This window comes from Cervus canadensis, chromosome 28, assembly GCF_019320065.1.
Source record: "Cervus canadensis isolate Bull #8, Minnesota chromosome 28, ASM1932006v1, whole genome shotgun sequence".
Taxonomy (NCBI): domain Eukaryota; kingdom Metazoa; phylum Chordata; class Mammalia; order Artiodactyla; family Cervidae; genus Cervus; species Cervus canadensis.
Genome location: NC_057413.1, coordinates 23,795,311 through 23,809,875, shown reverse-complemented (window position 1 = coordinate 23,809,875; position 14,565 = coordinate 23,795,311). Strand labels below are relative to the sequence as shown.

Sequence of the window (14,565 nt, the reverse complement as noted above, 5' to 3'; positions counted from 1 at the left end):
AAAACTGATGATTTTTATTCCTTTGAAAAGCTGACATGTCTGTTGCTATGGTTTCCTTCTTCACAGAAACATTTTTTTGCTTGCCTGTCATTTTAGAAGTTGAACCAATTGAAAGGTTCCTCACCTTCACTTATAATGATCTTTAGGGGGATAATTGGGACAGAGCACTTGTCGTGTTGAATTAACCTTTCACACAGAGGAAGTCTAAAATTACCTGTGGGGCTTAACCATCAGCTACAACTCTTGCACTGTATGTATCCAGTGTCACGCCTGTTAGGAAGCTTTTGAGGGGATGTATAGTTAAGACAGGGGCAAGAGTCTTTATTTTGGGCAATTCAGGAATATTTGAAAGTACATTTTTACCTTTTCTCCTTTCATTCAGCAAGGATGTTTTCAATCTAATTTAAGGTATCATAAAATGAGGTAGGTATATTTGAAGAATGCTGCCTAACAAAATATGAAATTAGAAGTCTGAGGATTGAGACTTTTTTGGGATCTTGCTGATGGAAGCCTTTCTGATAAACAAATAATAGTGATGATGATAAGAAAAATGGTGGTGATGGTTATGGGAAGCTTTTTGTGCACCACCCACCTGTTTGCATTTGCAAGTTCAGGAGTCCTGTATTTTCATCCAGCTGCATGTTGAAAACAACTGACAAACACAGAATAATGAACTTGAAGGGAAAAAGTGAGCCCTAGGTTGATGGACTGACTAGGTGTGTTTTCAGGAAATTTGGAAAAGATTTCTCCCATCTTCATAGGTTGTTTTCATAAAGCCTGACATGCTGCAACAGGGCTTTTTGGATTTTTTTATGTTTTTAAAACTTCTTTTATAAAATTTCAGAATGCTAAGATGCCCTAATGACTGTTATTAATGATGATCAATGAGGTTTTAAAATTATTTGAGAGATTTAATGTGAAATGTAAAGTGACCTAAATTCACACTAAGGTATGAGGTACTATCAATGTTAATGACACTTAGGTAACTGTGTGAGACCCTGGCATCAGATTCTTGCCTAAAATGCTTTGGTGACTGAGGGGGAGAGAGAACTCAAAGCTGCTGCCTCAGAGTGGGCAGGATATAATCAAAACCCCCAAGAAGGGAGGTTTTCACGTACTGGTGGGCACACTCTCCACACCTTGTTGCTGGGACCAGCCCTGTGGCTTAAGAACCAAACCCTGCATGGCATTTGCTAATGTTCATCCAGCATTCTGTCCACCATATGCCTTTGGAGACATGATGTCTCCATTTCCCAAATGGGATTAATACCTTACAGGGTTGGTAGATGGCATTTTGCACGCACTTAGCAAGAGGTAATATCTCTAAGAGTTTTCTGCAGTTTTCAAGCTGTAATTATGCTTATGAAGAGCTATGCTTATGAAAAGCTAGCCTTATGCTAATGATAGTTTGGCTTCATTCTTGCCGCATTCCTTTGCTATGAAGGCTTTTTATGTAGCTTTTCTGTTTGTGTATGGTGTCTCTCCCTCCCCCTTCCTTGTAATGCTGCTGCTGTATCTCTCTTCCATTCATGTATATTTTTTTTCCCTTTCTTTTTGCTGCATGGAGACTCTCTGCTGTAAAAGCGTAAGTACTTGTTGGCGGCTCTGCAGCTTCTGGTTCTGTTAGTTTACATGCCTGTGCTCCCCTTGCTTCCGTGCCGCCTGGCTGATCTCCCAGGAGACTGTAGTGTCGTCATCCATCTGCGGATCCGGAATAAAACAGGCAGCGATTTAGAGAGCAGACTGGATTTTACAAGACGGTTCAGCTTTAGCAAAACAGGCAGTGAATTTAAAAATACTCTCAGGGATGTGCCTGAAAGCAAGCAGAGTGTTGATGAAGAGGGTATGAACATTGAAAAGGAGAAAAGTGCTTATTCCATTCATGTTTTAAAAAAAATAAATCATGAGTACTTAGACTTCTAGGGTTTAAATTTCTAATTCTTGTCATATTACTTGTTTCCCAGATTCATAGAAAATTGGCATCATGATACCTTCTTGTGACAGAAAAATTTTACTGATCTACTTTACAACTTTTAAAAATTTTCTTTTTTTTTTTTCATTTTTTTTTTAAATTTTTTTTATTTAAAAATTTTCTTTTTAACCTCAAGGTAAAGAGAAGTAATTAAGGATTCTTGAGCTTGGAGTGAGAGTGTTTTTTTTTTTAATTCTTTGCCCAAACTTGGTAAAATAAACACAGAAACTACTCCATCCTATTTTTCTGGTGATAGAGACAATTTAACTCTCATTAAAGAAAATTAGTATGTCTAAGAATTATGTGTTAAATATGAGTTTAACAGGAAAAATATGTGGTGGTGTTTATAAGGTTCTAACAGTAATCCTTAACGTATAGTAAAAGTGGGTATTGAATTACATGGAGAATAGGTATAAATCCATTATAAAAATTGGATCAAATGAGTAAGATTTCCAAGCAGTATAGGTATTGTGCTGTTTTTTTAGATGCTTTGAGAATAGAGCCATTCATTTCATTCACTGTCTGCCATGATGGGGATTTATTGATATTTACGCTGTCAGAATAAGTCTATGTTTAGTCTTCCTTCTAAATTACATTGAAAGGGTTTAACATATTGTTCCTCATATTTCCCGTGGATGTAAATGTTGAAAATTGCTTATTACTCTTAAAATTCACTTTTAAAGACAAAGTAATTTTGTTTGGGCCTGAAGTAATAGTTGGCCGTGTTAATCATACATTGATTTGTGAAGGATCTATTTGGCATATGTACCTCTTCCGCTTTCACTGTTGATCCCCTTTATTTGTTGGGCACTTTGTGATTTCTCTGATCAGACAATACTTAGGCACTGATAAATGTCCAGGAAGGGTAAATGAGGACTAAGAAATAGTCTGAGAAAAGTAGCCCTTTTATTTTGGTCCAAAAATGGAAGTGAGTAAATGTAAATCTGGATGGTAAAACCAGTTTTTCTTTTTACCCCAGGATTCAATTCATCTAACCAACAGGTGTGAGGAGGAGGAGGCAAGGGTGCATAGAAACCATGTTTCTGGAGAAACATGCAATATGTGTTCCTAAATGTACACTTTGGTGGATAATTGTAGCTCATTCTTACATTCCTCTTGTTTTAGTTTATATGTAGTAGAACCATAGGAATAAGCCAGTAAGATTCAGCAAGTCCATATTGTCCATTAAACTGTTAAGGAAGAAACAGTTACAAAGAAAAGAAAGAAAAATATGTAGAAATAAATTTCCTTTTTTTCTTGTTATACTTAAACCCATATTTATTCTTTCTCATGAAAGAAGGAGATGGTAAGAGTTCATCCATCAGAAGAAATGTATAAAATCAGGTTGTATTCTTAACACCGATTGTAGAAACCAGCTTGATTGCAAGCCCTACACATTTTAGCAAAAGGCCATCAGCCTTGTCCAAACATGGCAGAAACTTAGAACTCACATATGTGTCAAATATAAAGAGTTTTATGCGAAATGCAATGGAAGTTATATTCTCTTGTAAAGAGCATATGAAATAAAGCAATGAAAATGCATTAGAATGCATGCTTCTGATATTCAAATTTCATAGACTAGGTTTTGAGGTATTGCAAAGCTAGACCAAGAAAGGCAAACTGGTTCCTTTGATTAATGTCAACTATCAGAAATCCTAATGATGATTTTGTATGTTCTCAATATGTCTATAAAATTAGATTGAGTTGAATGACCATTTATAGTTCGGCGTCAGTTTGTAAATGAGTTTGTCTATCTTTGCTATCTATTATATATATGTATTCTTATATGTAATTCCATATTTTTTTATATATTTAAAAATTATGATATATTTGAAATGTTATTATTATGTTTTGCGTGTATTTGGTATTCATTATAAAAGCTAAATGGGGAAACTTGACCCAGATTATTTTTGCCCACAAACTCGCTTATAAATCTAATCCAGAGTCAGAGAAAAATATTGGAAGACATCTCCATGCTATGCATATTTAAAGTACTTTCCTATTTATCTGTGACTATGTAAGTGAATTGGCTGGAAATTATATCCCAATCTACTTCTTGATCCTTCTGCCTATCAAGGTTGTACACAAAGTGGATAGAATACTAAAGAAGTTTTCATGACTAAACACAGCATGTATTTTGATAGTTTGTGTCTCCTTCAAAATTATTTTTAGAGATTTCACTTAAGAATAGACTAGTTTTGAGGCTGCCTTCAGCTCACTGCGAGGCCAGTTTTGGGGAGAACTACCTTGAAACTGGATGTGTTTCTATTGAACTTATAAAGCCTGATGCTTTATAAAAAGATATTCTTCTGATTATCTGCCTTTAAAAAAGGAGGGGGAAAAAAAAAAACCTTGAAAGAACCAAATCAGCTAGTTTCATTGTGTATTTCAGGAAGACCAGTCTAGATTTAAATTCTATTGCTCATCATTTTCTAATCTCCGTTTTCTCTCAATAAGTAGTAGCATAAGTTTTATTATTAAAACTGGCATAGAATCATCAAAACTGTAAAGCTCTTTGCTGTAAAGATCATCAAGAAAATTTATTCTTTGAACTGAAGAAAGGTTATCAACCTTGTGGATTTTTTTTTTTTTTTGAGAAAGCTTTAGATGACAGCCTGCTAAGTGAAATGAAAGTCTACAAACTAAGTTGTTTGTTATCTCTCAGTTTTCACCAATACTAGTTTCTAGTATCAAACATGTAACATTCCTAAAAGCCATCCATCTGTATACTATTAACAAGTGGTGAGGTAGGAGGGATGCTGGGCTGACTTTTATAACTGGCTCTGTCCTGGGCCCTGCTCCTGTTCCTTGAACGGTGGTCTTTATCATCTCTGTGACGCAGTTTCTTCATTAGAATTTGTTTGTGGAGGTGATGACCGAGGTCCCTTCCAGCTGTGACAGGAATGATTCTGTTGAGGGAGATGCTGAGGTCTTCCTTGGATTTGACTTTACACAATCAACAGCTGACACCCACGCTGGAAAAAATGCTCTTAAGAAATTTCAGCCATGGTTTGGGTTTTTGTCTCTCTCTCTTAAAGAGCAAGCAGGATCAAAGATGAGAAGTGACAGCAGATACAGACATGGCAACTTTCTTTGGTTTTTATGGTCTTTACCCATAATATAAAGATCAAAATTTTTGCGGTAGAAATGTGAACCAAAGCAGTTACATAACTTAAATCATTAAAATGACAGAGTCTGGTGTTGCTCACATTGCCATTGCTGTGATAATGAACAGTGAACGGTCATGCTTTCAATTTTTAGCAACTGATTTTTACAGTCTTTCCTTCTTATTCATTGTATCCGTTTTAACATCCTCATGTGAAGCTGGGAGTTAAATTTATACTGTTCATTGTTCTTTTCAGCGATAAAAATAGAATTTAACTGATTAGGCCTGGGGGAAAGAAGAAGTGGACTGTATATCATTTGAGAAAATGACAAACATTTAGAAATGTCTCAGCTTAGTCTTTGTAGTCAGGCTGTCAGAGGTCACTAGCCATCCTCTAAAAAAATAAAATACTGAGCTTAAAACAATTGGTCCCTAATATTACTACCCCGCCCTATACCTGCCAGATATTTCTTAAGTTTGGAGGTCAAGTTTTCTGGGAAAACTAAGTACTTTCTTTATTTTATTGGTAGATGACTCCTAAATCCAAAAGGAAGACTATCCACAGCCGAATGTTGCGGCCTGTTTCCAGGGCTTTTGGTGAGTATTCCGTTTTGTCAGTCGTTTTCTTATAACTATGAAACACCCTCAGCAAGGACCTTGGACCACTTCAAGGATACTTTTCAGGGATGCTGTAAGTTAAGAGGGTTAAGTGATTTGTGAATGGGTGTTTGCTCTTCCCTAATAGACTTAAAATTACTTTTAGCAAATTTTTATCCATCTTCATGCAGTAATTTTCAGCCTGGGGCTTTGCTTTCTTTTAGAAATGGAATTTGATCTAGATAAAGCCCTAGAAGAAGTGCCCATTCATATCGAAGACCCGCCTTTTCCATCCATCCGACAAGAGAAGCGGAGCTCAGGATTTATCTCTGACTTGCCCTCCGAGGAAGGAAGGAAGCTGGAGCACTTTACCAAGTTAAGACCAAAGCGGGCTAAGAAGCAGCAGTCCACGCACCCAGCGGTAGGTGGGCTGGTAGCCCCTCACTGGCCTCCTCCAAGGAAAACTGCAGAATCTTATAAAAGTGCCTTGTATATGTGAAAGCTTGTAGTTAAGGAGATTAGAACCTCTACGTATGTGTGAGATTCACACAAAATATCTCACTTGGTGCTCAACATTTTCAGAAAAGAGAACGCTGGAAAGTTTTCAACCTTTTGGAACAAAGTTGCCCCCTTGAAATCTTTACGAAAATATCAAACAGGCTACTCTATAGTTGTATAGTGTATGGGTATGAAAAGATGGAAAATAAGTACCAAAGAATTGATTTGTGATTAAAAGTTGCTTGCATTTGATTTTGGAGGGCCCCCGTATACTCCCCCACCTCCATGTTCTGACCTGCTCTGGCCCTCTGGCTTTTGATAACCCACAAACTGGGAGGTGGAGAAGACACCTTACCGGGAGGACCATGCGAGTGGTGTGTCTAACACCCTGCTCTTTACTCAGGGGAGGATGGAATTGTTTGTGCTAATGAGGCTTAATGCAATTGACTCCATGGCTCTCTGGTTAGTCTTTCCTCTCCTTTGCAGTCAGACTCCTTGGAAAAATTGGTCTGTGCCTATGGCATTTCTTCCTCACCTTGCCATCACTCTACAACCCACCAAAGTCTGCATTCTGTACCTCTCCACTCTGAAACTGCCCTGCTAAAGGTCACTCTTGACCTAACCCTGTGGACACTTGGCAGCTCTCAGCATGCTTGACATCTCAGCAGTTACTTGACCCAGAAAGCTCCATCCTTCGGGGCTTCTGAGCATTACTCTCTTTTCTGTTCACCTCTCCAGTGATGCCTTTGCTGCTTCCCTCTGCCTGGCCTGTGAGCGTATTATTTGGGTGATGCCATCTGAACCCACGGCTTCAGTCTCCCTGTTGTTGACCCCTGCCCCCTCTGCTGAACTCTAGCTCCAGATATTCACCTGCCTCCTGAACTTGAATGTCCCAGAACAACTCATGTTTAACAAATTCAAAACTAGAAGCCTTTCTCTATGAACCTGCCCTGCTCCAGAAGGAGCATCACCGGTGAACAAGCTAGAAACCTGGATATGATCCTGACCACCATCTCCCCACCGTCAGCCCCACCTGCTCCTCCCCTTCCTCCTCGTCATCCCTGTAGCCCTTGCTGTCATCCTGTGTTTCAAGCCTCTAGTGATCCAGCCTTTTGGTCATGGCTTCCCCTCTCCCCACTCCCTCATCCCCCCACCCTTAGCTCCTGGATGGATAACTGCTCATCCTGCAGACCTCCAATGAGGCACGACTTCTTCCAGGAAGCCCTCCCTGCCTCCACCTCTGTACTCGCGCACAGATGAGGGTGCACGGCTCTGCAGGAGGCTGTTCTCACAGGCTGGCTGTGCACAGTGCACAACCGGAGCAACCCTCCATGGACGCCGCCCCCCCCCGCCCCCCAGTGCCTGACGCTTTTACCCTGTTACAGCCCTCACTGCACAGTGATTCCTAAGCATGGGCTCCTCCTTGTGTGTAAGCTCCATGTAGGAAGTGTGTGGTTTATCATCTTTAGTTGTGTGTTGAGCACTTAGCATGACTTGAGAACATAGCAGGCATTCAGTACTCACTGGATGATAGGTGGATGACTGGAGGAGTAGGTGGAGAAAAGTCACAACCAGTTATCTGTGTGGTCAGGCATTTGCTCATAGCCGATCCAGGCTGCTCATATTTGGTTGCTCTATCATTTGATTCTGAACAACTTGACATGGTTTCAGAAAAGCAAAGAAATTTTAGTGAATTGTTTTCTTTTCCAACTTACTTCTTAGCACACTTTTACATAGATATTCTTTGAGGAATAAATGACTCTCTCTTTTTTTAATAAGGGAAAAGCCTTTTCAGATAGGGAAAAGACACACCCCATACTCCACATTCTACTTGGTTGTGGAATAAATGGTTCCTTTGGCTCTCTCCTTGTGGAGAGTCATTAGCAGTACAACATATATGTGACACAAGGTTTAACTTTCCCCTTATGTCAGTGACCCCGGGAAAGAGAGTGTTTTTTTTTGACTCATTTGAAAAATGAGAAAGAGGGAAGGGAAGAAAGCTATGGCAGAGTTTTGGTGGAGGAAGGTACTCAGGTCTATTCTAGAGATATCTTGACTTTGTCCACAGGAAAACTAGGATTTATAGGGTCAGCACACCCCAGGGTGCTCCATCCTAGGGACGCTAGCACAGGATGTGTCCTCGGATAATGGATTACGGTCCTGGGTCTGAAACAGATCTCGCTTCTTCCCAGAGGCTTAGTGAGTGTGCACAGTTTGCTCTCCCTTGGATGCACAGTGAAAATAGACTGTCTAATGGTTGCATAGAGTTTGCGATTTTCAAAGTGCTTTCACATTGAACAACTCTGCGAAGCTGCCACAGAGGCCCCATCACCTGCATTTTCCAGTGGAGAGTGAGAAGGTTGCAGTATTTAGTGGCAGCAGTCATTTAATATTAGTGTTGTTTTGGTTTTGTTTGGACAGACTAGGTAGCCCCAGCCCACCCTAAGTCAATCTTAGCTTTTCTAGAGCTTGTCCTTGATGCCTAATGCCCCAGTGGGCTTTTCTGGATATCAGAATTCTCAAAGCCCAAGTATAGAGGCTGTTTTTACTTTGAACATTTCTAATACTGAATGTGTGGGTTTTTCCTCCTACACTGATTAATTCTTCAACTCTCTGGACACAGCTGGCTGTCTACAATTCAATTCAATTCTGACTCCTCAAGTGAAGGGCTCCAGGGTACCCTCACTTCAGATACCAGTCCCAGGTCGTCTCCTGTACTACTGACCAAATGTAATTTCATGGGAGGTTTCCATTCTCCCTTCCTTAGCTTAGATAATTTGCTAGAATGGCTCACAGAACTCAAGAGGAGATTTTGCTTACTATTACTGGTTTATTATAAGGGATACTGTCAACTGAAATGAAGACACAGTGTGAGACCTGTGAGTTTCAGTTCTCTTTGGAGTCTTACTGAGGACTGTAGCCTGGGGACAGCTGAGAAAACTGCTCACAGAGGTGGCGGAGTCGGCAGCAGTAGAAGGTTGCTGCTGGTCATGAGGTGCAGATATCTTAATGATTTCAGTCCTTTTCTAAGTAGGGGAAGATGCATGAAATTAGGTTCAGAAAATTTTCTCTTGAAAATATTGAACTGTCTGAAGTCCTATTCTGCTAATTTTCCCGAATCACAGAGAGCCTCATTCCTGATCTGCATCCTGAACTCCTTTCAGGGTGTGTTGAAGGGCAGTGACTACAGTGGCTAATGGCTTAATTCCTACAGAACCACAGGGCCAGGAGCAATCTTAGTTGGCAGTTGTTGCCCATACTGATTAATGGGATGTAAATTAGAGATTCCCATGATCCTTCTTGGGTATGATTAATTTGTTATAGCAGCTAACATACACATTACATACTGAATTACCCATTTATTATAAAAGGATGTAACTCAAGAACAGCAGGCTAAGGGAGAGATGTAGGGGAGGGGCTCAGCGCTTCCACACCCTCTCCAGCACATCACACTCCCTGCATCTCCACATGTTCACCCACCTGGGAGCTCTCCCAACCTTGTCCTTTGGGGGTTTTAAGGGAGACTTCATTATTCAGTCATAATTGACTAAATCACTATCATTGGCAATGATTAAACTTCCGGACCTTCTCATCTCCCTAAAGTTCAGGGGCTGGGACTGAAAGTTCAACCCTCTAATCACGTGGTTGGGTCTCCTGGATATCAACCCCCATCTTTAGGTGGTTCCAAAGTCACTTCATTAACGTAACCAAAATACCTTTATGGTATTTTGGAAATTCCAAGGGTGTAAGAGGTCTTGCCAGAAATGGGGACGAAGACAAAGTATGTATTTCTTGTTATAGATCACTACATCACAATTATCTTCATAAAGTTTGTTGAGGACCTTTCTCCTTTCTTTTTCTCCTCTCCTGTTCTCTGGAGCAGAGTTTGCACGTCATATAGATTTTCTGTTCCTCTCCTGGGAAGCCACCTGGGCCTGATGTGTTACGTGTGCATGTAATGCTCATAGGTGGATTTTTTTTTTTTTTTAACTAGGGATTTGATTTGATTTGTTATAGATCTGTTGAAAAAAAAATCAACAGTCAATCTAAGCAAAGTAAAAAATTTTATTTGCAGCAACCTGAGGATTATAACCTGGGAGACAGACAGTCTTTCAGGCCTGTTCTGCTGTTAGAGGTCAGAACACAGTTACATAGGTTTTTAAGACAAAGGGTTATATGTCAGATGATGTACTGACAGTTCACACAGTCCAGGCCTGCCATGTACAAAGTGAGAAGTGGGTCATTCTGATTCCTTCTCCTAAGCAGGTCTGATTAAGGTAGATTAATAATACACTCTGGAGGGGAGAGAGGAGGTCCAAATTGGCAGAGAAAAATTTTATGTTTAAATTTTCCTTGCCTTACCATAATATATGAATTTCATTTCATCAGATCTATTCTGATTACCTTATTCTCCTTGAGACCATTTTGGTAATTTCTATTTTTCTAGGATATTGTCCACTTAGTTCATTTAGTTGTTTCTAGAATTCTTATATGAGTTTTTAATCTCTTTTGTGTCAATAGCTCTGTCCCAATTTCATTTCTAATGTATTTTAATGCTTCTATCCTAATTTTACACAGTCTCATTTACTAAAAGTGAAAGTGATAGTCACTCAGTCATGTCCAGCTCTTTGTGATCCATGGAATTCTCCAGGCAAGAATATTGGAATGGGTTGCCATTCGCTTCTTCAGGGATCTTCCCAACCCAGGGCTCGAACCCTGGTCTCCTGCATTGCAGGCAGATTCTCTACCATCTAGGAGTCTTTTTCAAAGAATTAGCTTTACTATTCCTCTCAAGTCCATTAATTTTTTTTTTTAATTATATTTATTTTACTTCCTTTTGGATTCCCCTTTTCCTGGCTTGATTGCTTGGCTCTCTTAATGTTTCTTACTGTCTAATACATGTGTATCAGATTTCATGATTATTCAACTCACTAATTAGCACTCTTTGGGTTTTTTGTTCAGAGTCACTAATGTACCTAATTGTTCTTGCTTCCTGCCCATCTCTCTCCATCCGGCCTGTGGAGACATTAGGAGAGATCTGACAGCTGCCTTGTCAAAATCCAGGTGCATCTCCTCCGGTGTTGCCCTGGTGCATTCATCTTAATAATCCAGGCAGAGGGAGAACAGAGGGTGGTCTGAATTGTCTTTAGTCTTCATAAACACCGGCTTATCTTCTAAGCATTCACAAATTATCCTTTTAGCATTTACTTATATATACACAGGCGATGAGAAATCTGCCCTCTTTCTTTCTCAGACACCGACAGCAACCATTTCTGATTTTATTTGCAAAATCCTTCCTCTGAGCACAGACGCAGTGGGTTCCAACCAGCGCAGGGATAAGGTTTTCTGTACTCCCTTCCCACCAGCTCTGCTTCCCTTTTTAGTCTGAAATTTATAATCCTTGACAGAAAAGACCAAAGTCAAATGGAATTTTGAGAACTTCTGATGTCTGTATGTCCTTTCTTTTCATTCCCCTGGAAATCGAGCTAAAACAGCATGTGTGTTTGGCCTTGAACTCCTCTGACGAGCCACCTGTCATTTCAGTCTCCAGTTTTTCTGCTGCCCTTCTTACAGGTTGCTGACATCTCTTACTTTTAACAGGTGCATTTTCAGCTGCATCTTGCTCAAGGTCTCCCAGTGATATTGGACTTCTCAATCTTTCTACTCCTAGTCTCTTTATTTCTAAAGTGATGGAGTTGGACCCGGGGGTCTCTAAGGTTCTGTGAAAACTGGCTGGCCCTGCAAGATGGAAAAGCAGACTGCTTGTTGAGCTCACCCTGCCTTCATCTCTGAAACCTGCTGATTGTTCATGTCCCCAGAGACCTTCTGTGCTAGCTGTGAATTGTTTCAAAGCAGGAAAAAAGAAAAGGGCTGAAAGGAGAAATTACACTCGTAAAAAAACTTTTTTTACCCCCTCAAAATTGGAAGAGGAATTTGAGAGGCAGCCTCTGAGGGGAAGTGAGGGTGCCATGGAAGGATGTCCCAGGTTACGAGCATGCATTCTGGGGTTGCACACTTGTCATCCATCAGTCGGGTGACCTAAGCAGGAGCCCCTCACACTCTGAGCCATAATTTGATCTGGGACTAACCACAACCCAGGATAAGACTATCTTTCCTTTCCAGTTCAAAGGGTAGGTATAAAGATAACAGTAAACGATCAAGCACTGTACAAACTTAGGGAGCGATTATTACTGTAGAAATTCCAGTCTTCTTTTACAAAAGGAAAAATGACATCCAAGCTGGTTCTGTGCTACTTTGTCTTTTGTAATCAAAACAGAAATTATTCAATGAGCTGCTTTCCCTCCATAACTGAATTATTGAACTTGGCTGTTTCTCTGCTCTCCTGCAATGCACAGGAAAGCCTGGCTCCACTAAAAAGCACCATTCAGACGAGAGGTATAATTGTTTTCACATTTCACAGGGTTCTTGGTCTGTTACCTGTTATCTGCTCACTTTTCAGCATTTCACAATCGTGAACTCAAACACACAGCTCATTTCCATAATGGACGTTGCCAGTGAACGGAGCGGATGGTTGTTTAAAGCTAATCATGGGTCTTTTTTTTAAAATAATGCCTGTGCAGACAAGAGCCAGCTTCCCCTAGAGGCAGCTTGAGACTTGCAAATCAAGATCACAGAAAGGAGTTTCCCCACCGCTCTAGGGCGAGATATCCAGACCAGATATCACAACCACATGGCAATCTGTCCCGTGCCCAAGAGAATGGGCAAGATACATGCTCTTTCTCAACAGCCCACAAACTATCGGTGTGAAATATGAATACACTTTCACAGACACAAAACCAAGCATGTTGTTGAACTCACTGTGAATTGTCCATTCAAAAACAAAGGCTAGAGTGCTAAATGACTTCTTTATAGCTCCTCATAGCTTCTGTCCTGAGACCTAAGCTTTAGGCCCCTACCCCTGGATTTCCACCGCACCTCAAACAACACTGTCTGACGTTACATGCAGCATCTTCTTCTCAAAGCAGATCTTTGAACTTGTTCCCTAGAATCACGCTGTCATCTACCCAGGCTGGAAACCTCAGCCTCATCTTAGGCAATGTCTTTTTCTTTCTTTCTCATTTCCCTACTACTCAGTCCCACACCTTCCTCCAGATTAGACTAAACAATCACAGAAGTCTTTCACTGTGTTCTTGAATAGAATTTATTCTATTCTCCAATATATCCTTCATGTTGCCCCAGAATTATCTGACCAAAACAGGTTGGGTCATGACACTTCTTCAGGGCTCCCTCTCACCTGCAAAATAAGTTCTACACTCTTTAGCATAAGATTCAAGGCTGTTCACTGTCAGACCTTGTATTATTAGTTGGAAAGTATTCATTTATGAATGAGAGATATGAGAGATGCTGAACTGGAAATGACTTAAGCCATGAGAAATACTTATTTTCTCACTTAACAAGAAATCTAAAGTCTCGGGGTCCAGGACGGGTTTATTCAGCACAGCATAAGCACCTAGGTAGCTTCCACTGTTCTGCTCTGTCATCCTCAGCATGGTGGCTTTTATCCTCAGGCTCAAATCCTCTTCAACTCCAGGTGATTGCTGTGGCTCAGACATCACACCCTCTCTCTCATAACCATGCAAAAAAATACATCCCTTCTTCTGCAGGAAAACCTGCCCATGAGCCCCCTTATATCTCACTGGCCAGAACTGTATCATATCAGTCACAGGCAAGGAGATAGAAGTACTGTTTAAGTATTCATGTTTTGAAATCAGAGTTCTTTCAGCAAGAAAGAAAGGAAGCAAGTGTGGGGGAGGGGCGGGCGGGAGGGTGTGTTTGGAGTGGCCACTTTTAGTATCTGCTAGGGTTTACACTCTGTCATAAGCAGTTAACTCTGTCCATAAGCCTCAGGCCCCTGATCACTGGAATTATTACTTTTCTCAAAATTGTGTCATTTTTTTTCACGCATTCTCCTGCCTTACCAATATGCCCGCAATGCCTTCCTGTGCTTCAAGAACACATGACTCTTCACAGCCTGTTAGGTTCCAAGCTGCTTCCAAGACAGCACTCACTCAGCCTCAGTCCTTCAGCAGGTTTTGGGTTTATAGGGCATTTCTCACTTTGGTTTCTTTCTACCCTTGTTTCTACATTTGACTTCTGTTCTGGTAGAATATAGGGCTCTGTTTCCATCAGTCTTGTCCTTGCCATGGCCTTTATCACAGTGTCTTCAATCTAGTGATACATGTTGAATGTAAATTAATAAATTAATATCACACCTGTTTGGTTTGCAGGGCTGTGCTACCAGCATAGTCTCCCAAGATGGTGAGCAGAACGGTCTTATGGGGAGAGTGGATGAAGGTGTAGATGAATTTTTCACCAAGAAGGTGACCAAAATGGATTCCAAGTGAGTTCAGAGTCATTTCACTAATCACAC

The 14,565-nt window shown here is 40.5% G+C and overlaps 1 protein-coding gene across 4 annotated transcripts in view; it reads left to right on the top strand.

The window, feature by feature from the left end:
• Positions 1–14,565, top strand: part of CARMIL1 (capping protein regulator and myosin 1 linker 1) — a 304,650-nt gene that overhangs the window by 270,532 nt on the left and 19,553 nt on the right. For all 4 annotated transcript variants that reach the window (XM_043450501.1, XM_043450500.1, XM_043450503.1 and 1 more), the window contains exons 30-32: positions 5,609–5,675; positions 5,900–6,096; positions 14,423–14,535. In XM_043450501.1, coding sequence (XP_043306436.1) covers positions 5,609–5,675; positions 5,900–6,096; positions 14,423–14,535 — 377 coding nt within the window. The remainder of the gene's footprint in view (positions 1–5,608; positions 5,676–5,899; positions 6,097–14,422; positions 14,536–14,565) is intronic.